At 36.8% G+C, this 27,980-nt stretch overlaps 1 protein-coding gene across 2 annotated transcripts in view; it reads left to right on the top strand.

Moving 5' to 3' along the window:
- LOC124171655 (synaptojanin-1) overlaps nt 1-27,980 on the top strand; it is a 73,429-nt gene that overhangs the window by 17,391 nt on the left and 28,058 nt on the right. For both annotated transcript variants that reach the window (XM_046550879.1, XM_046550878.1), the window contains exons 12-19: nt 2,353-2,461; nt 8,722-8,909; nt 11,023-11,168; nt 11,245-11,382; nt 11,470-11,644; nt 17,917-18,107; nt 20,566-20,754; nt 21,038-21,197. In XM_046550879.1, coding sequence (XP_046406835.1) covers nt 2,353-2,461; nt 8,722-8,909; nt 11,023-11,168; nt 11,245-11,382; nt 11,470-11,644; nt 17,917-18,107; nt 20,566-20,754; nt 21,038-21,197 — 1,296 coding nt within the window. The remainder of the gene's footprint in view (nt 1-2,352; nt 2,462-8,721; nt 8,910-11,022; nt 11,169-11,244; nt 11,383-11,469; nt 11,645-17,916; nt 18,108-20,565; nt 20,755-21,037; nt 21,198-27,980) is intronic.

The following is a 27,980-nucleotide window of genomic DNA, read 5'->3' as shown; positions in this document are numbered from 1 at the left end:
TGCCTAATGTGCTCTGTTGCATTCTCGTCATCCTCGTCACACAAACAAGGTCGTCACTGACATCCAATGACGACATTGGGCTGCCTTTGTTGCCCTCTTGCATAAAGAAGAATCATAACCCTTCCATGAATCTCCTTGCATCTTGAGATGTCACACTCAGGTGCGATTTCATCTCCATCACTATCCTCACCTTCTGCTTTACCTTGTTGCCTGTATAATATGGTTCCAACTCTGTCATCTTCATAGTGTTCATTGGTGCCATAGCTGTCAAAATTGTAGTTGATATTATCAAACTCTTCATGGTTTGTTACTTGGTGCAGTTTCGAGTTGAATTCACTTTCAGATTTTGCTGTAATGTTGAAAACTGTGTTGGAATGTTTGAAACAATTTTTAATTTTTTGACAGGAGACATCTCGTTAGCTTTAAGCCAGAAACATTATTGGTGTGACATCGTTCCTTCTCTCTCATTCATACGAACAACATTATTATGAAGTTCTCGTTTTTTTATGAAGCAAATTGTTGGTCCAAACAAAAAGGCTGGTGCAATCTACAGTAAAAGAAACATTGTTACGAAATTACAAACTTCAGTTCCTGTCCCGCGGTTTATAAAAGTTTATAATGAAGTTCAATTGGTAGGCATTGGCATTTATACACTAACTAATGATGTCTTATAGCACACTAATGGTATTTTTAAAGGTGGATATACATACACTAAGCTACGTCATAATCATTGCGGTATGTTTAAATTCTCCTCATGCACTGTTCCCAAGGGCGTCAATTATAGTTCTTTTCAGTAGGAGATACTTCATTATCCACGCAACATCATATAATAAGCTTCATTCCTGTGGAATCATGGAGACCAACTCATTACCGCTCGTAAATTTTGATCAGTATGTCCTCTTCTTACGAACTATCACAGGCACAAACATTCGAAAAATTCAAGCGTGCCCAAAATTTCAAATTTGACACCTTTGGAGTTAGCCAATGTGTGGCATTAAAACTCTCACTTTGGGCACAGTCTGAACTAAGTGTCAATTAAATCCGTTGTTGTGAAGTCAGTTACTTTTCAGCATTTCACCCATTCATCCTTCCCACAGACAGCACATTTTATTCGGCTCCATCCGCATCATACGTGCAGCTAGATCAGTTTGTCACTATCGTGAGTTAATGCAAAATTACAATGCACACTTTTTGATGCCTTGCATTGGTTTATTAACTTATATTTTTTTTGCGATTATTCCTGAAATAAATGCTCTCATGAAGTGTGTTATTAAGAACCTCCGGTTTTTCGGTCCTGTGAACTTTATAATAACGAGTGTTTTCTGTAGTTCTCAATTGACTAGTTGCTAATTAAGAGAAAAGTGACTTTCTGGGCATGCTTTAACTACTGAGATGGGGATAGGAAAAAGAGAAAGGAACGAAGAAGCATGGTAATCTTCCAATCATTATAGCTCAGTTGTTTAGTAAAAAGGCGTAAAGGGGATAGACCACATGAGTCAGTTGAATTTTGTGCAAGATGTTGCCAACAAAAAGCTCTTGGTTAGTAGCATTGTTCATCTCGACCAGTCTCCTCTGCTCGATATCAGCCAGTAGTCCCTAGAAATTGGCTTCTACCTGCTCGTATTGTAAACCCTAGCATGGGTATTGCCACGTCTTTATCGTTATACCGGCTACATTCTATCATTTATAGCCCAACTACCACCACAGGAGTCCTCTCCTCTTAAAAACAACATTACGTTGAATGAGGTCTCATTGTCAGGAAACGGAGTCTGAATCCTTAAACGAACAGTATAGCAACAAGAGCTTTAAGAATAAGGCAAGAATAGACACTCTTGTGAAAAATAAGATTAAAGTAAATGAGGAGAATGTTAAAAAACAGTATTCTGATACAAAAAATTTTAATTTCATCACTAGTATACAATTAATGTTGCTGACTCATGGCCTAATAAAGCGGTATGCTGTCCCAGTTAAGAGTAGAAAACTCTAGGATATTCTTCTATTGGGTTCTGTTCTTCAGGTTCTGCCCCAATTAAGTGGCTGCCCCAAATAATCAGTGAACCCATTAACCGGAATCTACTGTATAGTGGGAAATGTGTTTTTCATACCTTATAAGGTGGAATTTGTATGCACACCCTCAATTTGCCTGAAAGATGTAAGTTAGTCATTCTTGAGTCTGAAAATATGCAGCAAATGTTTTCTTAATGCATTCTGAAAAATTCTAAAAAGAAAGCCAAAGTGGCTCATTGAAACTGTTGCACAGCATGCTTTTATTCTTTCTTTTATTCATCTTGCCAATTTCTCTTCTCATGCATATGGAGCGAAAATGGCTGATTTATTTCATTTTCTTGATAGCACTTGTAGATGTTTGCAATGCTGAAACTCCGGATGTTGCATTTGATATGTTTGCCATTGGATTCGAAGAAATTGTGGATCTTAATGCAAGTAATATTGTTGCTGCCAGGTATGTAATAGTTACTCTGTATCCGAAAGTAATTAATAAGGTTTCAATGAATTTTAATTTTAATGCAGTGTCACTCCACATTATTCCATAAATATTTGCTATCCTTGAATCAGCGTGACCTTGGAAGTGTAATTTGCCATTTCATTTGAGTGATGGACCGATCTCTTTATGATGTCATGTAATTGCCAATTGAGGGGATAAATTATTTAGTTACACCTCAGGCAAATATTGTGAGAAAATCAGTGATGAAGTCAACTTAAGACACCAGGAAAAATGGAAAGACGATACATGTTTAAGTGCTGGGGCACAAAAATTATAGCAATCGAGATACAAAGATACCACCTAGATGATTTCAGTTGTGTTTTAAACAAATGTTTTGTCGTGAGGCACATACAAAATCTTGGCAGCAAGAATAAGATAATCAGCATGCATATTTGTTCTTATCCTTGGATTGAATCTTCTATCGGCCCCACTTTATTCTGGAAAAGGTTTTCTTTTGTCCTGGTAATGGCCACTGAAGTTTGAGTACTTTGGGAGAGGTTTTTGCTAGACAGAAGGTGATTTATCCTAAGGAATGAAAAAGCTATCCAAGCAAATTATGTATTGACTGATATGGAACATGTAATTTTTCTGGAATACCCTCTTATGGGATGCTATTGCTCAACTAAAGCAATACATAATATTGATCAATTTAATTTCTTATAAATAATTTTAATTTTGCATGTATCGTAATGCATAACAAGATCATTAAATCAATGAAAGAATTCTGATCACGACATGATACAATGGGATTACTTTAATGTACATGTCATACTAAAATTTAAATAAAACCAGTGACTTTCTTTGTTACATTATAAAATATAGTCATTTTTGATGAAAACAAAAATAAAATATGTATTTAGTTAACTTCGGTAATAAATAAAGTACATTGTAGGTAGTACTTTAAAATTTTCTGAGGGGACAAACGTTGAAACAGCAAATGTGGAAGACCTGCCATTTTCTGAGGTTTTAGAGCCTGTAGTGATTGGAAGAGCATCTCATTGATACAAGACGTAATATTATGTCACTATGAGGTATCACATGCAACAATGAAAAATTTTCTTCAATTCAATGTGCTCATCCCAATTGTCTTAAAACAATTTTCAAGTATCTGAAAAAATGGAAGGGAAAATTAATGATGACAAGCTATTTATGGATGAAATTTTAACGCAGTGACAATATCAATCAACTTAAAAACATTCCTACTTGGAATGATATTGTGGATGGTTTTCAATATCAGTATTTCCATTTTTGCTCATTTCTCAGTGGTCTGGATGTATTTTTTTTTTTCAATTTAATTCCATACAAATGAGGTGTAGATATACTCAAAAAATCATAAATTCATCATAAGGGGCAAGCAAGATAAAGACACAGGAGAAGGTTGTTAATCCGGAATCGTGAACTGCAAAATATCTATTTAATGGAATGGAAGGTTTTTTTTAGAATTATACTCGTTTGATGTTTTCTGTTGCTCTGGCAAAATGACAGCCAAATAAGCCATTTAAAAACCTGCTAAATGCACATTTTTGCCTCCAAGGTCAACCAACAAAGGGAATCTAATGGAATCTTGTTTCTAGTACATACACACATTAATCGATGACCATTGACTGTGATGGTGACACCAGCATGCATTGTCTTCTTCTGTTGGCTAACCACATTATTACTGATACTGTATTTCAAGATGGCAAGGGAGGCATGTCACTTCCAAGTTATATTTTTGTGGTTTATATGTGTGCATTTATGTTCTGCCTGTGCATTTTGAATGCAGTTAGTGCTATGCTTTGGTGGGACAAGTTCTAGGAATGCTGCTGGTGCTATTTTTGGAATTCTTGTGCTTCATATTAGTACTGGTGTTTTTCTTAACCTTTAGAATCTGGCCTGTGACTTTCAGTCGACGTGACTCGTCACTCCAGGGATGGCAGCCTGGCAAGCGATTTTCCCCCCTCCCAATGTTCTCCCATTTTCCTCTGAAGCCCCTCCCTTATATCATCTGCTTCAATGTTTCAGTAATTATTGGTCGTGTTAATCATTAGCGTCCTTTTTCCAGCCTGAAATGCCTTTTTTTTCCCATGTGTTGGTGTCAGCAGAAATGATGCATCGTTGACTAAAGGATTAAGTAATGAGAAAAACCCAATTAAATTCATAAAATTTATGATTAAACATAATTGAAAAAGATTCAAAGCATTTGAAAAAGTTCTTTTTCCAAAAATGGCATAAGTAGATAAGTCGTGTAAGTAATCTTAATGAGACCACCTGTAAATGGATGGAAAATGGCTAAAAAAATTTACAGCCCGACTAGAACATCAACATTTCAATATTTTTCAACACGAACCTGTTGCAAATTCTGTGTCATTTGCACAACTACTAGCATAAAATTATCAAACCCTCCGATCGGCAGTAATCCCACTTTGAATACTCTACCATAAATAATAACCGATTGTGAATTTTAACGCTTACATTTAATTTTAGTCATCGCAGCTAATCTTAAAAGTGGCTAGAATGCAAGTATTTGGGAAAAACTACTTGGCATTAACTTCATAAGTAATCTTCGACGAGTCCGATATGGAAAGAGGCCCTTCAGGCTGAGCAATTTGCATCGGGGGCATCCTGCTTAGCAACCAACTCAAAAGAGTAATGCAGGGTGGTCATTCAATCAACTCACGGAGTTGCTTATCTCAATCCTAGGTTTCAAACAGGGCCCATTAGGAAGGGTTAAAATCGTTTTGAGAATGTTTACTTGTGGAAAGGCATTGACATATATGATATGAAAACTAATGGTTGATATATCTGATCTAAAAACTATAAGGCTCTCGCTCTTAAAACAACTGGCCATTTCACTCATGGATTTTCAAAGATAGACGAACTTCTGATCAGAAAAGAGTGCCACACATTTTTCATAAAACTGCAAATCTCCTCACATAGATTTTAAGTAATTTTGTGTGTGCGGTGTGTACTATGTAAATTTCAACCCATATCCATTCCTTTCTTAATTAAGTCGGGAAAGTTTGAAGAATAGTCCTCATATGTTGATGTTGTGGATTCTGCATTGCGAAATCCCCACATCTGAGTATCCTAAACCATGTAATGAAATATTTTGCCGAAAAAAACTGAAAATTAGTTGACTAGCTCTCGTGGAATTAGTGTGAAGACTGTTAGGCTCTGAGATGGCAATTAAACCACTTAGGTAGTCGCATTTTCAGTGATGCAACTTAAAAAAATAGACATTTTGAAAACTCTGGATTGTTGTTAATATCATTCCATAATTTAGATTTCTGGATTATCGATTTTGTACAGAATTAAATCATTAGTATGAAATGTAGTGTCCAGCTAAGTGAAGCCTAAGTATAAATTTTACTTTGACATTTGTGTATCTATACTAAATACACCTTGTAACATAAGTTTGTATGTAACATGTTACTTTCGAAAGCCTTTCCTGTAGCTTTAATTTCTAGGTCATTTGGCTTTGGTTATTGAATTTTGTACCGCACTCCCAGTACAGTGAGTCACAGTATTGACATTAGTCATGATCAAGACAAGCTCTGATTGGCTAGTTATTAGCTGTAAGCCATAATGATGAACTGACTATATTTCTTATAGAGTGAACCCCATTGTAGATGAGGCATGAAGTCGTGAAGAAGCTTTTAATCTTGGATTTGGTTAATTTGGGAATTCCCCTCCCCTCTCAATCTCCCATCCCCACCCCCTCCAACTTCTAGTCTTGCATGATAACTTCTCTGAAAAGGATCATAGCTCTCTCTATGCACCTCTGGAATATGCTTTTGATCAAAGAATTACTTAGAACTATTAAACGTTTGTTTTGATTCTTGGTCGAGTGTTTAGAGCAATGTAATGGCAGAAAAGTTGGGATGAAGGGAAGGAGAAGCTGATTTTTTAAATTTGCCCGTGATTTTCGTTAATAGATTTACTACCTAGAGCCAGGTTAGAGCAATTAACATTGAACCATGTCTCATATTTCACCATTCTAATCTAAATGGTTAGGGCCTATGAGTGTGATGTGATCCTTAAAATGTCTGAGCAGTTTTCTTTTGGGTAAGCTTGAATGGAATTTCCTCTCATAAAGGGAATAAAGTTATGTTTTTCCATTTCAGTGCTTTGGAGAAATAGACGTAATCTTCACATCTTGAAGTCACTTGTTTTGTTTGTCGAGGAGTATATGACTTCAACAAAGTCTTCTTCTTTTATGCTGGTGAACTATTGCTGAAAGCAAAGTATTGTATTGGTGAACATGGTTGAATGTACGACTCCTGTAGATTTTGTTTAATGCAATGCATTTTAAATAGATACTAACAAGAATAACTAAAGCACATTACCAAAAAGATCTCCTTTTGCATGGTGTCACAGAGTGTGTATGCAATGGCTGAATTTCTTCCGTAAAATCCTCCACTTTGTTGGAGCATATGCTAAGATAGAGGTGTGAGTGCCAGTTCGCATTGCATGCAGTTCATGCACTGACACTCAAAATTGAAATTTATTCAAAGAATTCTGTCGATTGAAGGGAACGATAAGTTGCTGTGGAAAAGAAAACTTCCTTGTTCGCTTATATTCACACAATTGTAAAATAAAGTCATGAGAAAGTTGGCACATGGCTTGTCTTTAATTGGTGACACTGTGGACTTTTTTCTGATATTAGAAGTTAGCAAAACCTAGCGCGAGGTCCATAACTTAAACTTTGTAAAACCAATAACAAGTTGTATGCCTGTTGAATTCTTACGCACTTACATCGCACATGTGGGTAATAGTTGTGGGCTCTGAGGTGGGGTTAGACGACGTGGAAAAGGTAGTCAGCTGTCAACTGCCCTAATGCTTATGCAAGATAGGAGTTCAATTTCAACAAATAAATACATGGGTAAGAATGCAATAGCCATGCAACAACCTCTGGGCCTTGCGATTGGTTTTACAAAGTTTTAAGATTAGAAAAATTTCCAAATCATGTATGAAGTATCAAATCATCCATCACTGAGACTTGATCCATGGACCTCTGGTTCATTGCATGATACTTTACCCCCTACACCACCGGAACAATTGAACCCTTGGGCAGTTTCATTTCCCATTATGTTTGCCGTGTTCGCAGATGTCCCGACGAGTGTAAACTCCGTTCTAGGGCTCCGTTCTCGCATTACAAGGGCATAATTTTCAATTATCAAATTTTCTTTATCAATCAATCCATCGATGAAATAGACAAAGCAAATTAATAAAAAGCCTGTAAAAAGTCTCTAATTCATTGGTAAAATATTTTATATGAAGTCTAAGGGAACAAAATCTGAATGGAGAATCTGAATAGGGAAGGGTATGAAAGAATTTTCATTTAGTTTTTCTGAAATTTTGAGACTCAGTACGTGTGTATTTACATAAGGGTGGAATCTTATTATAATGTGGTTTAGAGGTGTGGATAATGCATGCTGGTGTGATTCACCATGATAGTGATAAGTTATCCAGTGTACATGGATTGTCTGCCAAATTCTCAACATGTGTGTTTGTGATTTTAATGTGTGATTTATCAGCCTAATAATTTTTATATTATACTGTAGATTTGATTTTTATATTGTATTGTTGATTTTCTAAGAAATTGTTACAAATTAAGGAATTTTAGATGTGGCACTGTTGTGAAAACTTTGTTTAATATCAAGTATAAACACATATACATATATTGTGTGTTGGAATTCCTATTTTCCTTGAACTACACTTTATGCTAAGCTTTTCAATAAGTTGGTGTATATTTTATTCTCAATTTCTCGCAAAAAGGCCATGCCATAAAAAGAATTGCATGATTTAAAGAATTTTCTCTTACGTCAAAATTCACTGTAATTTAGAAAAACTGAATAATTTTGTGGTTAAGTTTCAACTGCAGATTTAAAAGTGCATTTGCATGTGTGCTGAAAATTGCTATTTTTTGCTGATCATAAAATGGAATAGTGATCTATCTTCAGAATAAATGTTATGGTTCATTCTAATTCCAGCAGATTTGGTCATAGTGGAAAATTTTGTGTGAATATTCTGCTGTTCCTGCCTTCATAGCTGTCAGGTCACTCGATGTGGACAGTAGAAAACTCGCTTGTTTTTTCTTAAAGATTTATTTAATAGAATATTTCCCGTTAAGAAGTATTTTCTTCCTCAGTGTTCGTAATGTTCATATAAAATTTCATTATGTGCCACCTCTTACCAAAACAGTCAGTTTTTGGAGCTACTTTTTTCTACTTCAGTTCTGAAAATGCAAAAGCTTGGGCTGAAGAGTTGCAGAAAGTTCTCTCAAGAGACCGTGACTATGTTCTGGTGACGTATGTTCAGCTAGTGGGTGTTTGCCTCTATTTATTTATTCGCCCTGAGCATGCTGCTTTCCTCCGGGACGTCGCGGTGGACTCTGTGAAAACTGGCCTTGGAGGTGCTACAGGTGAGCCGCATGGAATTAGAGCATTCAAAGTTTGATCAAACTCCCTCAGGGAGACAATGCTGGGACAACACTGTACAGCGTGTTAGGGATCTCTTCTCTATAAAAATATGAGGAAATTTTTGCAGAGAAAAGCATGTGGTGGTTACTGTAAGTTTCTTGCATAGTGACTTATGTAGTCGCTTTTGATGGCTCATAATTTTTCTCATTAAGAGCATGAAAACCAGCCCTCATTGGTTTCATGAATATTTGAAGGTGAGTGCACAATTGAGAAGTGTGCAGTTGAGCAGTACACTGCTCTGCTGAGGGCAGCTGGCCAGTGGCCGCTGGAAGACCAAATGGCATTATCGCTCAAATATTCCTGTATCGGTGGTCGAACTTGCACGGTGTGTACTTAGCATAATTCTACATCCTGTGAGATTACATACATCAAGTGTTTCTTGCCTATCGTGTTACTTCTCCGCCTTGGACTGCCACAGATCTCGCACAGTACCCAAATTTACAAAACAGAAGCACCCTCTGTAAGGTATTGTGGGTTAAAACTTGTAGTCCATGGAGCTGATGGGACTCTGCTAAGGATGTCTAGTTACCTTTAGGAATTGTGAAATTTTCTTGCATTTGAACATATCTTAGAAGTCACGTGGTCAATAAATTCTACCTCATACCAACCTAATTTACAGAAGAATATTAGCTGGAATAGGGCTCAAGAAAAACATAGAGAATAAGCACGCACAATGTAAGTGGTAAACGTAAGACCAAAAAATCATGTACCTTACATGTAAAATGCTGTGCAGAAGCTTTTCAATTAGAAATTTTTTTATGGCTTGCTACCAAAAATTCACTAACTTATGAATGGAGCCGAATGAGTACTGTGTCTTTTGTACTATTAAAATCCCCATGTGAGGTAGACGTCATTTATGTAGAAAAGTGTTTTGCACAATCCAGATGTAACATACCTTTGAAACAGTTATTGAATTGCAAAGTAGAGGCTCCCGGGCTAATAAAAATATTCTTCATCAAAATGATACTTCTTGTAATTGCTATAAAATAATGTCAATTTATGACAAATTTATCTTCCTAGTCTGAGAGCATTTTATTGAGAAGTAGTACACCAGAAAAATCTTGTAGTTACCATCTTAAGTTGAAGTTATGGCAGGTAGTAAAAATTTTGTACATTAATTAGGTGCCTTATAATAGATGAAGTGAGCCAGTTGTGCAATTTGAAATGTGTGACATGTATATCACGTTGGGCTTAAAAAGAGTTACGAGGCCGCCCTTTACTGAAGAAACTGAGAAATAAGCATTACTGTGCTAAAGTTATTCCTTTATCATGGTAAAAATAAAAGTGTGGGTCAGGACAACAGCTACACTGGCACAAGCAAGAAATTTTCATTGCTAAGCAATATTGGCACTTGAAGGTTTAATACCAAATCTTAATTCAGTGTTGAAGATATTTCATTGAACTTCACATGGTTTGCCTTTTCTATCAGCGATTTTTGAGGGCAATTGTTCAGTGTGACTAATCTTATGTTGTGGTCTGCAAAGTTATGCTGGAGTATGTATAAAGAGAGGGAGCCAATTACAACCCTTTACAGGTTGATTACATTTGATTGTCATTAAATGAAGTTAACAGTGCCTTTGTGATATGCACATTCAGATGCTTTGATAGTTTTGATTTTTGTGGCCATTTTTTAATTTGGAGCCAATTAACCATGTAATCTGAGCTACACATGACTTCCCATTGATGCATACAAAGTTTGTTTAAATATCCTTAAAATAGTGTAATTTTGTGAATTTTTTAAGGGAAATAGTGAGTAAAATTAATAATGCTTAATCTTCATCTTGTTTGCTGCTAATCTCTTCACTTTTGGCCTGCTCCATTCTCCCAATACATAGTTAGCTGGTATTATTTGGTGCTAAGCAAGCCGAACTTGAATTACTAAAGAAGTAGGACTAGTTGTGTGCATTATTATGGAAAAGAGTACATTTTGTCATTCTTCTTGATGTCAATGTCTGAGCTTCCTACTTCCAAAGGTTTCGTGTAATCATGAGAGCAGTTAATGCTCTTGTCCAAATGACAGTCTGATGACTTATTGCTTGTGGCATTGATTTGCAGGGAACAAGGGAGCCGCTGCTATACGATGTGTTTTCCATGGCACTTCCATGTGCTTTGTGTGTGCACATTTTGCTGCTGGCCAGTCGCAAGTTACAGAAAGGAATGCAGACTATGCGGAGATCACTAGGAAAATTACCTTTCCAATGGTAAAATTTATGTTGCTATGATTATTGCTTTTAGCACAGAGAAAAGTTCCCTTCCTTGAGCATCTTTCAATTGCAGGGACGCACATTGAATTCTCATGATTATGTTTTCTGGGCTGGAGATTTTAACTATCGAATTGATATGGATAAGGATGAAATGAAAGAACTGGTCAAGAAGGGGGAGTGGGACATCCTACTTCAGCATGACCAGTTGCGGGTAAGAAATAAAGTTCTTATTGTTTAAATTGCTCAATGGTGTAAAGTTGGGATGATCAAGTGTTTAATAGAGTGATTTTTCTTTCAGGTGCAGCAAGAGGCTGAAAATGTCTTCAAAAATTTCAACGAGGGCCCCATAAATTTTGCACCCACTTACAAATATGATTTATTTTCTGATGATTATGACACAAGTGAAAAATGTCGTGCTCCAGCATGGACTGATCGAGTCCTGTGGAAAAGGAGGAAACAGACATCAGATGCAGGTGAGAAGGATGTGCTGTGTTCATGTAAAAGGAATACTTTCTGATACGGTGGTGCTCTCATGCCAGGTACCATATTAATAGTATTGGAATTCCAAGATGCTTTCTTGCTTAAGCAAAGAAACCAAGTGAGCTATTCCCCTCGTTACTTTTTTGTGGAGGTAATTATTGTATTCTGGTGATGAATAATTTGGCATTCTTTCAACATGAAAATAGGTATTTTTTGTTCCTAAATTCTTACTGGTTTTTATGATTCAGCATTATTCTGACCTTTTCCAATTGAATCAATAGATTATTACCGTTGGGCTTTTGAACTATATTTTTCCTATTGTGTGATGTGTGTTTAGCTCTTTCATATGCTCTCATAATTGCTGTTGTAATTGTTTCATATGAATTACCAAGACTCATGTCACAGTGAGTGATGTCTTTGCAATGGTTAGTCCTTGTTGAACAACATGCATCATTCAGCCACTGGTAGGGAGCATTTATATTTGCTCTTGGCCATAATAAGTCAGATTTTGTGTGCCTAAGTATTTAAGAAAAGAAATTGTATTATGAATATGTATCAGAAAACTCTTTGTGGAGTACTTGGCTTATTAGCTCCTCCCCACTAATTTTGTTAGAATGCTCGTAAAACATGCTTATGTAAACTTTTAATTGAAATCGTAACTTTCTTAACTGTGCCTCATTGAATGTGAAGTGAAGCAAAAACCATGCTCAGATTTACAGTGCTCAGCCACACTTGGGTCAGCTGGTGCTAGTGGGCCACATAGGGGTTAGTACTTCTGTATGTTTCATAGTTATACATATTCGGATAGCCACTGTTGCATATTTTTGCAGGAATTGGCCTGCAATGACATTTTCAAGGTTGTACACGTAATTTGATTCAATGTTATTTAATTCAAAATTTGATGTTTTATGGTACCATATTTTTGATGCAAAAATTTTCTAAAATCTTATGAAACTTATGAGTTTAGAGAATTTTCAATACCCCTTAGGATATTTTCCATTAGTATTTGGTGTCCTTATGACTTCTATAATAAACCTGAAAATTTTCAAGAGAATGGATGAAAAGTATGGCTGAGACAAATTATTTTCCTCTGGAGGCACAAGTGCCTCTGGAAACCATAATAAAAAATTTAGTGAAAACAGACTTCAGTTTTTTACGCTCATGAATTCAGCCACCAAGCAGCACAATCTTTTTTGTGGAGGAAACCTTTATATTTCCATTAAAATTTAAATTGAAATAAATTTGTAGCTCAACATGGATTAATGACATCCAAATGGGATTAAATTTAATATTTTTTTGCCTAATTTTAACCATTTTTTGCTCAAAAAAGGGACACCCTAATCTTTGAAACCTTGAATATTGCTCCGTTTTCTTTCCTCCCAATTTTTCTCGAAGGAATGTTGATTTTATGCGCCCCATTTAGTGTGATTGTTGGCAATGGGATCTATAAAAAGAATACATATATGATATGGTGATGGTTTCTTCATAATGTGCACGCCATGGCTTGGTTTACTTCCACTCTTAAACTGTTTAAAATTCCATACTTGTGGACTAGTTAACTGCTATTGCAATGGTATTTCTTGCTGCTATATCCATCTTCAGTTTACCGTAAGTCCCCACTTAATAACAGGGTTAGGGACCAGAAAGTCCATCGTTAAACGATTTCGTCGTTAATCGGGACCCTAGATTTGGGTTAGGTATTAATGGCAGGGAACATTCATAGTACATGGTTTTTTCAGTTTCTTTGACTTATCTGTAGTGTTTGCATGCACAGTACTATTCATATTATAGTGTACTGCAGTAATTCGGTATGCCTTTTATTTAAAAGTTAATGCTTAAGTATGTACAGTATTTAAAAATTATTAGTAATTTTTAATAATAGCGTATGTAGTACATAACTTTTTTCATAAGTGAAAAATTACTTTTAGTAATAAATTTTTTAGAGACATAGCCTGCATATGACAATAAAATTACCCTCTAAAGAGAGAAAACATTCAAACATATGTTTGAATTTTGCAATTATAATTCAGTATGTATACAGTGGTTTATACATTCATGTGAGCAAAACAATAAAATTCAACTTGAAAGCATTGATATACAAAAGAAAAATAAGTATGACTATGGTACATCGGCTACAAAAGTACATCAGGTACAAAAGTGTATCAGGATCCGTAAAAGAAAATTTAGCTTTATGTTACATTGGCCAAAAAATAACTTTATCAAGGGTACTAAACAATTTCAAGATACAAAACGAAATTACGAAAAATACAGCTTGTTCATGATACAGTATGAATTTCACTCTAAAAATCCTTCAAATTTGACTCCTTCATCCTCATCTTCAGTGTCAAACATGGAGGCTGGGTCATCAGGATCTTCGTCATCGGAATGGTGGACAGCTGACGGCCCTGATAAGGGAGAGGCTGACTTGAATTTTATTTTCTTTAGCCCGAAGCAGAGACAAAGCCTGTTACTGAGACAGGGGCTGGGGAAGGCGTCAATGTTGAAGTCTGAGTTCGGTGCAAGAAGTCTAAAATGGATGACTGTTTTGTTTTTCTTCTCTTCATTAATTTGTCAATAACGGCCAAACACTTCATTCAAGTGTATTTGACGACCGTTCAATGTTGGGGTCCATTGCCTCTGAATCACCCGCTATCTTGCTCACTTTTGGAAACACTTTTGCCAAGCCCATAGTCGTGAAAGTTTTCAGTGATGATACATCCGATTGCCTTAATTCTTCAATTTTCTTCATGTGTTGCTGCTCATCCAACTCAATCAAGTCTTGGTCTGTCAATTCACCTTCTACAAAATTCACCAACTCCAAAATATCTTCACTTTCCACTTTTGGTATCAACTCATGTGCAAGATTTATAGTTTTACTATTGATCTGTAGTACTGCTTTGTCTTTGTCAAACCCTTGAAAGTTATTCACAAACCTCTTCAAACATTCCTTCCAAACACATTGCATACATTTTTCAGTCACTTCATGCCACATGCTGTCAATATTCTTGATGCAGTGAAGAATGTTGTAGCCTTTCCAAAATTCACAAAGAGTAATAGCCTCATCAAAAGTAATGTGCAAATAATGCACCTGAAATGCTGCATAGACCTCCTGATCCATAGGTTGTTGAGTTGAAGTCGTATTTTTGGGGATTCAAAATACTTTGACATCGGGATGCAGGTCATTGATATGTTGGGGATGTCCTGGAGATTTATCAAGGAGAAATAGAATCTTGAAAGGAAAATTCTTTTCAGGGCAGAATTCGCAGCTGGAATAATGCAGGTCAGAAACCAGTCTTTGAATAAAGTCTGAGTCATCCATGCCTTGGTGTTTGCCCGATAGAGCACTGGCAGCGTTTGTTTGTTCACTTTCTTCAAAGTGCTTTGGTTCTGGGAGCGATAAATAGAAAAGGGTTTAAATTAGAGATGTGCGAATAGTATCCGCGAATACTCGAATACCTTGAATACTAGAAAGTATTCGATATTCGAGGTCTCGAATAGTTAGGCTAAAGGTACCGTCTCGAATACCTTGAATACTTTGAATTTCACGCCATACACTGTCGCACACACGTCGTTGGTATTTGACTCGGAAAAATGTAGAGAACTGTAGTCCTTTAGTGCACGCTGCGCCGTTTTAGGCAAGTTGACGAATTACATCCAATTCGTGGATTAGAGCAGTGAAAAGAGATCGACGTGGGGAACCGAAAATGATCAGGTGAAAAAATCCAAAAATCCACAATTCCCCCCACCAGGAGAACCTCAGTTTCGTGGGATAGTAACTACGTAGCACAATTCCCAAAATCCGCTACCCCTTCTATCCATCAGCCCTCGGCCCCTCCTCCGACGCTTTCCTCCTCTCCGAAATCAAACAAAAGGCCCCAGCTCGCGCAGGGTTCACATTATGAAGACCATAAATCAAAAGCTTCAAAAGAAAATATCAAGTTACAGGAGGATAATAGAATCGTGTTTCACCCTTCCCTCTTTTTCCCCCACTGACCTTTTTCTGCCTACCTGCTTCAAAGTTTTCCATTTCTGGAGGTCAACCGCTGCATGAGTCATCTATTAGCACAAAAGGTGTCTAACAATGACTTTCGTCAATTGATATTACACCTTTATTGGGTTGAAATATTAGTAATGTGCGCGTCATAAAAATAAAATAAGACCAAACACGACGTATTTCTGACTTTATTTGAGCATTATACTCAAAGAAATAAATGTCAAAATACGACGGAGACTTAGCATTCAGGCGAAACTCGATATCCTCGCAACTGAGCCTTGAAAGAAAGGAAGTTGATGCGGTGTTTTTTTCGAAAACATATATCAAGTTACAATTTATGAGTTATGCTATAAATCTTTATTGTCACAGACGAAGGGATATTTTCTCAGGATATTTGGTTTCTCCCTGCTAGCAAGTCGAATTCATCTGCTTATCTCGTGAGAACTTCCAATGATGGACTGAAAATAGTTGAAGACGAAGAAAATCCGGTGAAAAAGCGCGTGTATTTTGCAAAACGCCTCGGATTGTCCGCTAGCACTTGACAGTAGGAGAGGGGGTAAAGCGAGCTACCTGTTGAAAATAAGAAGTTGGACGAAGCCGAGTATCAGATGGGCGTGCCGCTGAAATGGCATTTGGTAGATAAGAATGTATACATCAGACAGAAATCCATCATAGCAGGGTAAATGCCGAGACGGCATGCAATCATTTTTTCGCGAGGTGGTGTGTCCCCTTTGAATATTTGAAAGAGATGTTAGTTGAATCAACTATATGCCCAAATTGTTTCCATGAATTTAAAATATTCCATTAATCAGCTAAATTCCTATTTGAATCCTTTAAAGGAAATCTCAATTACTCGCCAAAATCCTGGGTTTCCTGCTGCATAGGCAACCCAGTCAAAAATTCCCGCAGCCATCGTTTTTTTCGTCCCCCCTGAAAAACGATAGATCGAGGTTCCACTGTAAACATTTTTATTTATACATTCATCAAGGGAAATAGAAGAAAAAACGTACGTTCAATATGCTTTGTGCAATTCTAGTATTCGAGGTATTTGAAATTCGAGGTATTCGAATATTCGAGCAATGATTTAATATTCGAATTCATTATTCGAGTTTGAGAAATCTGCTATTCGACCCATCTCTAGTTTTAATTTATGTCCTGCCACGATGCCTGACAGCAACGTGACATGATGTTTAAAGGTCTTGAACCCAGGCATGTTGGCAGCTCCTTCATCAATGTTTGCCAATTCACCATGAATATTTCTCTTGTGTCGGCTGAATCGGCGTTGAAAGTGAAGAGCCAACCTTTTCTTGTGCTGAATGTTTGGGTGCCCTTTTCTCCCTCACGTGCTTTCAGCATACCAAAGATGCTGAGTGCCTTGCTCTCTATGATACGGAAACTAATTGGCATTTTCTTGCTTATTTGGTCATCAAACCAAATCGCAAGCAGTTTCTCGGTTCAGGACCTTGCCCTACGTGGTGATATTAGCCTTATATCTGACAGTAATTTTCGCCGTATCCTTCACTTTCTCTTTATCTTTAAGTACTGTTGAAATGGTGGAATGAGAAACCCCCATGCTAATAGCGATTCTTCCTACCTTCCTTCCAAAGATTCCTTCGTACTTCCGTAAGGTCTTCATCCTCATCTCTAAGTTGAGGCTTTTTCTGGTCTACTTTTAGGGGAACATCCTGTAAGAGTTGTACTCTTCCTTTTGTCAGCCATGTTGATGGGATAAGTTTTTTTGCAAAACTGTAAAAAAACTAAGTTCTCATGCCAACGTACATTTTAAGAAAGAGCGATCTCGTTGCCGAGATGAACTGTGGTGGAGGGTGCGCTGTCAGCTGCCTCAGCCCAGCTTATGGTGTACAATATTCGAGTGTGCTGCCACTGCTCCGGTGCAAAATTCAGAAATATCATTTGGCCATCCGTTGTATCTTTGAAATTTGGTCGTGTATTGAAATTCATGGTTATTCATGAAAGTCCGTTGTAACTTCAAGTTGTTGTTATACGGTTTGTTGTTAAGTGAGGACTTACTATATTCTAAAATATTCTTTATTTTTTATGTCCAGGAAATGTAGGGAAATGATCATAATCATTCTAAAACCATCAAAAGCATGCTATCCATGCTTTAAGTAGCTTATATGTTACTGGAATTGCGGCATCACTATTTTACAGTATTGTAATGAGCATGGATTCTGGAATTGCCCACTGCTGGGGCATTTAGTGTTAACAATTTCATACTGAATATAGGCTGTGATATGGTTGACTTTTTAGATTATGGCCATGACTGGAACCCTGGAACTTTAGTCCATTATGGAAGAGCTGAGCTGAAGCAGAGTGATCACCGTCCTGTGATAGCCATAATAGATGTTGAGGTTGCCAAGATAAATGACAAAGCACGCAACAATGTTTTCATGGAAGTCATACAAGACCTTGGACCACCAGATGCTACAGTTGTTGTCCATGTAAATGAAGCCATTTTTATTAATATTTTCTCTTGCAATTTGATTTTTTTGTTTAAACCTTTGAGAAATTAGACTCAATTTGGAAGGATTAAACAGCATGATTTTAGAGAGTATTTTTTCCTATACTTTATGGTCTGTTTTTTGAATTTTTTCACAATCCCTGTTGATGACAATGCTACTGATATCCTGGAATGGCAGTTTGCTATTTTGGTTGTTTTTACTTTTTGAATCATGTTGAGGCGCTACATTTAAGCTGGAGTGGCCTTGTGGAGCTTTAGCATGTGTATCAAATCTAAGCAGCATGGCCAGTTTTTGGAGCAATGGGCATGTCACCTAAATATTTTAAATGCTCTTGTAAGTTTTGAGATTAACTGCTGCGTTAAGTAAAGAATTGCTCATCATTTTGTTCCCCTAGCTGGTGACATTACAAGGGGAATGTTTCCTGCATGAAGATCAAAATTTTAAGGAAGCAATTACCCCAAGTAGCAAAATTTCACTTAACTTTCATCTTCATGTTTTGCGCTTTTCTTGCTTAATTTGGTGATACTGATCATGTATATATATGTGTATTTGTTTATAAGGCGCCATACTTGAACCTGTACTGAGGAAATTTTACGCTTAAATTGTTTAGATACAATGTCTGAGAACATAGCAAAATGTGTCTACTCACAATCAGGTACTTCTGGATATTTAAAGTTTATGTATCTTTAGAGCAGCAAATTTTAAGGATAAATTTTGTGTAAAATGATGACATGTTTGGTGTGATTTTTCAAAAGCACAATACTTTGAACCCTTCAAGATTTGTTGGGACGAATTTACATGAACTCATGGTGCTCACTTTGAATAACTATAATTTCCAAAAAAGTGGAAAATTTCACAATATTGCAAACAAACTCAAATATGAAAAAGCATCAACATTTGACAAAATGAGATGTTATGTTCCAATTCAGCTAATTGGTTTTGTGCTTTGAACTAAAAGAAATAAGCATGAATTATTTTTTATTACGCAGTGTTACTCTATGCAGCAGTTATCCTGAAAATGTTTTGAAGTTTTTGTCGTGAAAGCTTCTTCACAATAATTTCATAAATACAGTGGACCTCGGTTATAACGGCATCGGCTGTAACGTCAACTCGGGTTTAACGTCACATTTTATACAGACCAACCAAAATTGAACATTTTATGTTGTACGAAAACCCGTTTATATCGTCAACAAATGTTGTAACGCTCGGGTATAGCGTCAAAAATTTTGCGATTCTTAGGTTGCAAAAGTGGTAGTGTGATTTTATTATGTCTCAAAGTTCATAGAAACCATGTGTAGAAACATCAAAAGCAAAAACAAGTCACAAGCTGGACGTTGAGGTGGTGACGGGATGCAACTCTTTTGTTTAATTGGTGTCTGGGGGGAGCGGGGGCTGTCCCGCATACCTGGGTCTTATCCCTTCCCACCCCTACATTCTACAAGGTCACTTACAGTGGCACACTGTATTGTATTGTATTCACTCAGATTTGAGGCTGCTTTTTTTATAACGTCACTCGGATATAACGTTGAAAATCTTCTGGTCCCTTTGATGACGTTGTAACCAAGTTCCACTGTATATCCTAAAAGTGAAGATTAAGATCAGCCTCATCCCCACTGCTAATATGCATATTATGTGCTCATAAATACGAGGCTGCATATATTCCTGGTCTGGGAACAGAGTCATGGACCTTTGGATTTCTAGGCCTCTGAACAGATCACCACACTCCACCATTTCCTCATTAATACAGTGATTGTATGGATGGTCATGGTAATTGGTATTAATGTGAATACATATCATCAATATTGTTGAGGCTGGTGCGGAATCATCACAGTTACAATCAAGCAAGGCTTTAGCTTTACTATGATGTTTAGCACTTAATGTTGACATCCAAGACCTTATCCTGTGGTTTCATCTTCTTTGGCAGACCCTAATCACATATCATCATGTGCCTCATCAAAATTCCGAGGGGAATTGAGAATCGAGATTTACATATGAACGTGTGGCCTGGAAAACTAAATCTGGTTCAGTTCTCAGTTCTAGGTCAGGTTTTCCTTTGAAAATCCATGTTGGGTTGATTCTAGCATGATCATCACAGCATCATCTGCTCCAAATGGCTACGAGGGTATATAAGATAATACTGCAAGCTGGCGTTAGATTCTTGCTTATCAAAATAATCCAACTGCTCATATCATGTTCACTTTTATGGAATTATGGCTCATGCATCTAATTTTTCAGAAGCTACTTTTGAAGTATTCACAATTATGTAATTTAATTCTGTAATTGATAGCTTAATGGCATAAGCTTAATTTACTTGTGCTGCTTTTCAAATACATATGTATGTACTACGAAATTTCTTTGAGGGTTACATGTTGTGTCAGTATGTGGTTTTTTTCTGAAGAGGCACTATTTTATCTTCTCTGTTATCTTACCGTTGCAGCCATCTGGTGAACATTATGGAGGAGGTGATGCAAATAATGCATTTGATGACAACCTCATCATGGCCTTGCTACAAGAGCTTGCTCAATTTGGAGAAGTGATTTTAGTTAGGTTTGTGGATGATACCATGTGGATTACATTCCGTGATGGCCAAAGTGCTCTGGCTGCTGCTAATAAGGAGCATGTTACGGTGGGTTTAAAGTTTTTTAGGGCAGGTGAGTGGACACGTAACAGCCTCCCTCTCAACCCTGCAGCCTCGTAGTTTGCTCTTTTGTTAACGTATCACTCCTTTTACCCTTGATGTTATCATCTTGAAATTAGATGTACATGACTGTATTTCTGAACCCTTGATGTTATTATATTTATAAGTCGAAAAAATGTTCAGCTCTCGGGAGGTAAGATCTTTTTTCCGAGACTGAATGTGTGCAATTGGAGAAGTACTTTGTTGAATTCTTTGTCTTTTACTTTCTTAGGTGGGTGAATTGGATCTAAAATTATCCTTGAAAACACCTGACTGGAAGTATCAAACTGAGAAGGAAATCCAATTGTGCACAAATAACACCATTCCTTTATGTGAGGAAGTTGAACTCTCCATTGAGAGTGAGGAGCAGATAATAGCAGATGAGCCAGACGGTCAGTGTTGAGTAATTCTTACTAGTCGACCTTTTATAAGGAATTCTTTCTTTTCTGTTATTTGCATTTTATATCTGCATTGTTGTCTAGCATTAGTATGAGCTATAGTATGATATTTCATGACTAATCTTAGTTATTATTTCAACTTATAAAATAGAAATGTGATTATTCTTTGAAACATGGCCTAAAATGGATAGGTGATGTGAGCAGTGCCTAAAGCACAGTTCATCTTGAACGTGAATTTTTTAGTACGCGATGAAATTTTTTGAAGCTATAGATTCAAGAATTGTACATGATTACTTTTGCACAGTGGCTACTAGCATCAAAAAAGAAAACATTCCAGACTTATCAATATTCATGAGTGAAAAACTAAAAAAATCCTGACAAAAAAGTCAATCATTTTATACATGCAGTGGAAAACCTAATCCAATGCTGTTGTTGAACCTTCAAAGTTTTGTGTTATCCTTTTTCTGACAAACATGGACAACATTTTCAGCCGTATACCTTATTGTTTTTACATCTTTCTTTCCATCTAACTGTTAGATCTCCTTCATCATATTCCCTTGGGAAACCTTTATAGGAAGGGGGTTGAATAAGGAAGGTGTATTTTTTGTGGCTCTGCTGTCATTTGAATTGAGTCATTCCTTTGGTCATTCTGTAAAGGCTTAGAGGCAACAAGGGTCTGCTTGTCAGAATTATTTCTATGCAATCTAACTTGGAACTGGAACTTGAGGAAGATGAATTTTTTTAAAAGGAAAGCATACTCTTGAGGAGTGTTATAACGAGAATTTTGATTTGATTTGTCTTGGAATTCTCATTTTACAGGTTTTTATTAATGCTTCCATATTCCATCTGTTTTGGGCTGGAGTTAACTTTCAATTATCCATGCACAGATTATCCATGCCAGAGTTTCACCCTCCTTATTTTTTCTACAATCTTAATTACAAAATTAATCAATAATATGAGCCGGCCTCGGTGGCGGTCAACTCCTCTCCTGCCAAACCATAGGTCGCGGGTTTGAATCCCACCTGAGTAGGTGGTCCCTATCCAGGGCATGGATGTTTGTGTCGTGATTTGTTAATTCCTCCATTAGAAATTCCTCTATGTGCTGTTTACGGGGAAGTTGAAAATAAACAAATAAAAGTAAAAATAAAATAGGATGCAAGGAAACCAGGATTATCCCATTTTAATTCAAGTATACACAAGTGTTATAATTTCCATTAGAAGTCCCTTCATAAAAGGTAATTGTTTTCTTTGAATGCTGACAAGGAATATTTCAAGCATTTGTGGACATGTGCTCAAGTATTGCAGAAGACTATGAGCAGCAGGGAAAATCAAATTAATCAGTTTCATTATATTGGTTGTAGTATGGCACTGAAACTTCATTTCTTCTTCTCCCATCTTGATTTATTCCTAAAAATTGTGGAGCTCTGAGCAATGAGGACAGTGAAAGGATTCACTACGATCAATCTGCTAGAGAATGTAGATACTAGTAGGGTAGCCATGAATTTCGTTCAGGGGGTCGAAAACCAGGGAGGGAAATTTAAAAAAACAGGGTTTTAAGTAAAGAGTTTTAAACTAATTTCAACACTTTTCATTACTGAGTAAATTTAATTTCCAAAGAAATCTTTTGTAAATTCATGATTCTTCAATATTTTGTTGTCTTTCATGGAGCAAAGTAGAGCACACTCCCGATTAACTGGGCTAATGATGGGGAGAGGAGGGACGAATAATCGGAAAGCACAAATAATCCAAACTTTAACTTTAATATCTTGTAATTTTCATCATTTATGTAAATCAGTCAATCTTTTATTATGTGTGCACATGTTATGTTATTTTAGATTGCTTTCCGGGATCATTAAGGGCTTCCTTTCCTGACTGCAATCTTTTTAGCAGCGAAAACGTGATTACACTCGTATTCTCACTGCTTTGTGAAATACCTGCTTTCCAAAAACTGCTCCTCCCTGGCTGCGAGATCACGTACTCAGAAACTTGGTTTGCTCAAATGCTTCAAAACCACTGCACGACGTCGGAAACTACACTGCCAGGCACCACGCTGTGTCTCGCGCAAGCTGCTCGGGATGCAGCTGCTGCGGGACGCAGATCCGTGATCACTGAGCACGATTGCGCACCACAACGCTTGGAAAACAGGAACACAGAACTCCCGTGATGGCAACTCACAACTGGGGCGCGATCACGCCATCGCCCAGCAGCTTTTACCAGGGCTTATTGCAAACTGTTTACACAGGCGAGTGCCTGGCCTGCCGTGACTCATGCTATCGTTACTTCCACTTCCCCCATTGCCTTCACTTCTACTCATCTGCTTCCACTATCCCCTTCCCCTCCAGTTTGACCTTGAATAGTCACGGCGTAAATATGTGCGTGTGCAATGCAACCTCCAATTCCCTTGTGCCATATTCAACCGTGTGCGAGTTCACAGCAATAATTACACGTTTGTGGTATGCAATATACATTTAATGATAGTAGGTAATATTTTTCATATGGTTATCTATAGAAGAATCTTCTAAAATTACTCAAGAGTTTGTTTCCTGGTGCTGATTGCAATGTTAGATCAGACATCCAAGTAAACTTAAAGCATTCCTTGTCAGCGAGTAAATATATAAAAATTCAATTATAAGAAGGGAATTCTAATGGAAAAAATAGGCCCATTGTAGCTATGCTTTAAAATGCAAATATCCTGGTGCTTTTTCATCCAATTAAAAAAACCGTATATCTCCGAATATAGTCCCCCCTTTTTTTCCAAAAATGGCCGCGGAAAAGTAAGGGGGGGGGACTATAATCGAGTATAATCCAGTTTAGCATACTAAAGGTGACCATAAAGTAATAAATAACGGCATAATGGCTAATGTTCTCGTAGTCTTTCTATTTGAGCATATTTATGAGGATTATAATCGGAGATATTAGTAAATACTGCCACGTTTTACCGGAAATTAAGACAATTTTTACCACAAATGTTGTACAGATACGATTATTCCGATTCAAATAGCATATCGAATATGCGTTTTCACGGAATCCATCGGGTAGCCGCTAATTTTTCTTGGAAAAGTATTGTTAGAATAATTCAATCGACACTGATCACTTAATGACGCAAAACAGTAAATAATTAAAATGAAAACTAAACACACACTATCATTACATTAATCGAACACTAGATTTGAATCAATAGTATATGTACCCGTCGCTCATTTAATAACTACACGATTTAAATAATTGCGAAAAATAAACAGATAAAGTGAACCTTTCGTGACGATTTAGCATTTCATTGCGTCCGTAGCTACTATACGTCCATGTGCCCGTGCGGTTCGTGTTTACAACCACAGATATATACAATAGATTGGCAATGGGAGTGGGGGGGGTGAAGCCATGCCTTTCTGCTGGCGGCCATGTTGCTTTCACCGACCTATGCGTTTGCGTAAGTAGGGAACTGGAGGAAAATTACATTGTGAAAGATAATGGCGCATTGATTAAGGCTATGAACTATAGAAAACGTTGTCATTTTCGTTTAAGATGTATCCAATTAAAAAGAAAGGGACCGATCTTGACACTTACGTGGTAAATTAACCAATCTTTGAGCGGAACATAACCGTGACGAAGTTATGAAATTGGTAATATAAGCTGAGCTAAGATTAATACTAATTCGGTTCCTGCTCAATATTATGGAATTGGAATCCATATGCATGAGTTATCTCGAAAAAAAAAATATTGTGTCCCAAATGTAGAAGGGGCGTAGCAGATGGGGAAAATGGTTAACTACGTCGTCTGCTAGTGTAGGAAGGTAGCCTACAATCGTGAATACATGGTATTGTTCACCCTTAGATTTACCAGCGACATTGTCACACTATTCAAACAAAATAATTCGAAAATTCCAAAGGTTTGATGCTTCCACTTACTGTATTTTTGTTGTCAAAGAGTTGTTGCTCAGTTAGAGTTGTCAATTAGACGAAAAACGTAGAAGCAATGCTACCTAACCTTTCACTGCCATAAGTAATCGGGCCAAAAATATTACGTAATTAAATTTGATTCAACCTATTTAAACCCATTATGATCTAACTTTCTGAGCAAGGCATGCTGCTTGGTGCTGTAAAATGCTTTTCTGAGGTCGTAAAGAGTCAATGCGATTGAATTCCTATCCTTAAGCATCAGAAATATAATTTACATTATTTTATATAGGCAGTGTTTTTGATTTCCCCTCACGATCACCCAATAGCGAACTTGAAAAGAAGTTATTGGCTTAAAAAACTCAACGATTTGATCCATGATCATCAATAATCAGTTTCATGTTGTTATAATATTCGAAGGGGAAGCAGACTATAATATAAATCTTACATCATGAGGGGGTACGTTTTTAATTAGAATTTCTATCTTACCGGGATAAGTGATTATAACAGACACCATGTTCTATATAGAAGCCACAAAATGATCAAATACCTGATAAGTGCTACATGGAAAGGTTGAATTATAATGAATGTGACCGCGTCATTTCACCGCGAGCACATGCAAACCATCATTTAAGCGATCGGTTTCTCGGAATTTCACTCAATAGATATTAACAAAGTCAAAACTTATGCTTTTGAAAGAAATTCGTTAAGTTTCCAGATAGAGTTAAAGGTGCATAATACACGCTCTACATATCTAAATAAATAATAATACTACAACGGAAATAAAATTCCGATACAATGTAATAATGCAACAGCGGAAAGTATATGACATAATGGAAACTGGAGAAAGTCTTTTCTTGGTAAACACAGAAAACACAACTGAAAACATCATGATGATTCCGTCATCAAAACACCGAGACAGAGAATGCACATGTTATTAATTACCGATCCTAGAGATATGAAGCTACTGCATTTGAAATGATATCGCTTTCAGAAACTCCGGTAAATATCCGCTTCCGTCACACACCTTTAGAATTTGTTTTGGAGAGCAATTTGCATTTCAGCAAAAATAACGTGTCACAGTTTCATGATGCTATTTCTACAACTATGTGAATTTTGCCAACAATAAATTTAAAAAGGTAGAGCATAACCTGGACTTCACGTGATATAAATTTCGTGGCGATACGTACAAAAAAAAGGCTTTGGAAAATATTTTCATGCTCTGTGAGATGGAAGCGGAGACATTACTGAACGCAAACCATGCTTTCCTTATATCTATTATTTACGCGTGTAGAGACACATTTTCCCCCCCAGGAAAATTTCCCCTCGTAGTATACTTAAATGTGCACCCCCACATAACGCAGTGGTTCACCATTCTTCTTTTAAAAAGCTCCAAAAGCAGGAAAAGTAGCCTCTCAAATACACGTATGTTAATGGCACATGAGCAACGGTCGGTGAAAGCAAGATGGCTAGTTGCGCAAAATTCTTCTGCCGGCCGGCTTCAGCGCCACCGTGAGGAAAACATAGGCACTGCCAATCTATTGTATATATCTGTGTTTACAACCACTTCCTTTACCGCCTTCGCTGGACAAGAATGCGCAATAGGTGATGCATTTGTTTCTGAAAAGGCGCAATAATCGACGACTTTAAACCAGAAGCGCCGGCATTACTGCATTTGATCGAAATACAGCGACTCAGCATCGAAAGTGTAATCAATTTATTGAGGAATATCTTCAATTCGTCAGGGTAAATAGGATCGATAAATTACGTCGCATAACGTTTCGCAATTATTTCCGCGATATTTTCTTTATTAAAAATAATTTTACGTTCAACAGTGCGGTGATGGATCAAGTAGAAAGATGAGGATCAATCCTGCCGCAGATTAGAGGCCTTCAAAGACGGAGTTTCGATGCCAATTTAAAAATAGCCGTTGCAGAATACGCCGTAAATCATAGTATTTACAGCGCTTGCAAAGCGCTAATACATCGCGGAAGTCTTTTCGGGGGTCTCGATGCGGCAGATTCAAAGAATTAGAGGAAAATATCGTCGAATTTGTGCGCAAATGCAGAGCAGAAGCTCTTTGTGTAACCTATGCAATGATTCGCGACGAGGCATTGAAAATTGATATAATTTTTTTTTTTTTTTGTTTTAATGTTTGTTGAAAAAGTTTATTTCTTAATTTTATTACTTTGATATTTGTAAGTCCTGTAGTTTAATTGTTTTGCTTAGCAGGCATTTGATAGCAATATTTTTATAATATTTATAATTTATTTAACACAATTTTATTTAGATTTCCTAAATTCTTCAGGTCACTTGGATTTGTGATGACTTGATGGGTGTGTTACACTGGATCTAAGGAAGTTTCAGGGCCAAATGCAATACTGTTTATGGGCTTTAAGTTAAAGCTTATATATTGACATTGTCTGTAGTCATTTGGAAATCAAAAATATTAATAATTTGTGAAGGTTTAAAAAATACAATAGCCTTGGATACTTAAAAAAATTTCTCATTTCTTCATTACATCTGGTTAAGGAACTATAAATTACTGATACATGCAATGGATCACAACATGTTTTAGGTATAGTTATTTTGTTGTGATGGAAAATATGTGAACAGATTTGTTCTTAATCTTCACAGAAAATAATAGTTTTTATCGAATCTAGAATCTTAACTTGCTAACCACAGAAAAATTGCCTTCCTTTACATTTTAAAATTTTTCCCAAAACTGAGGTCTCAAAATTGGGGGGGGGGGGACTATATTCGGGGGGGGGACTATATTCGGAGATATACGGAAATTATTTTTGCTGAAAATGTCAAAGGAGTGTAAACTCATGTACAGATAATCGGACACATGGATAATCGGGAGTCTGCTATAATTGTGTTT

This window comes from Ischnura elegans, chromosome X (genome assembly GCF_921293095.1).
Source record: "Ischnura elegans chromosome X, ioIscEleg1.1, whole genome shotgun sequence".
In the NCBI taxonomy this organism is placed as follows: domain Eukaryota; kingdom Metazoa; phylum Arthropoda; class Insecta; order Odonata; family Coenagrionidae; genus Ischnura; species Ischnura elegans.
This window is presented reverse-complemented; position numbering and strand designations above follow the sequence as displayed.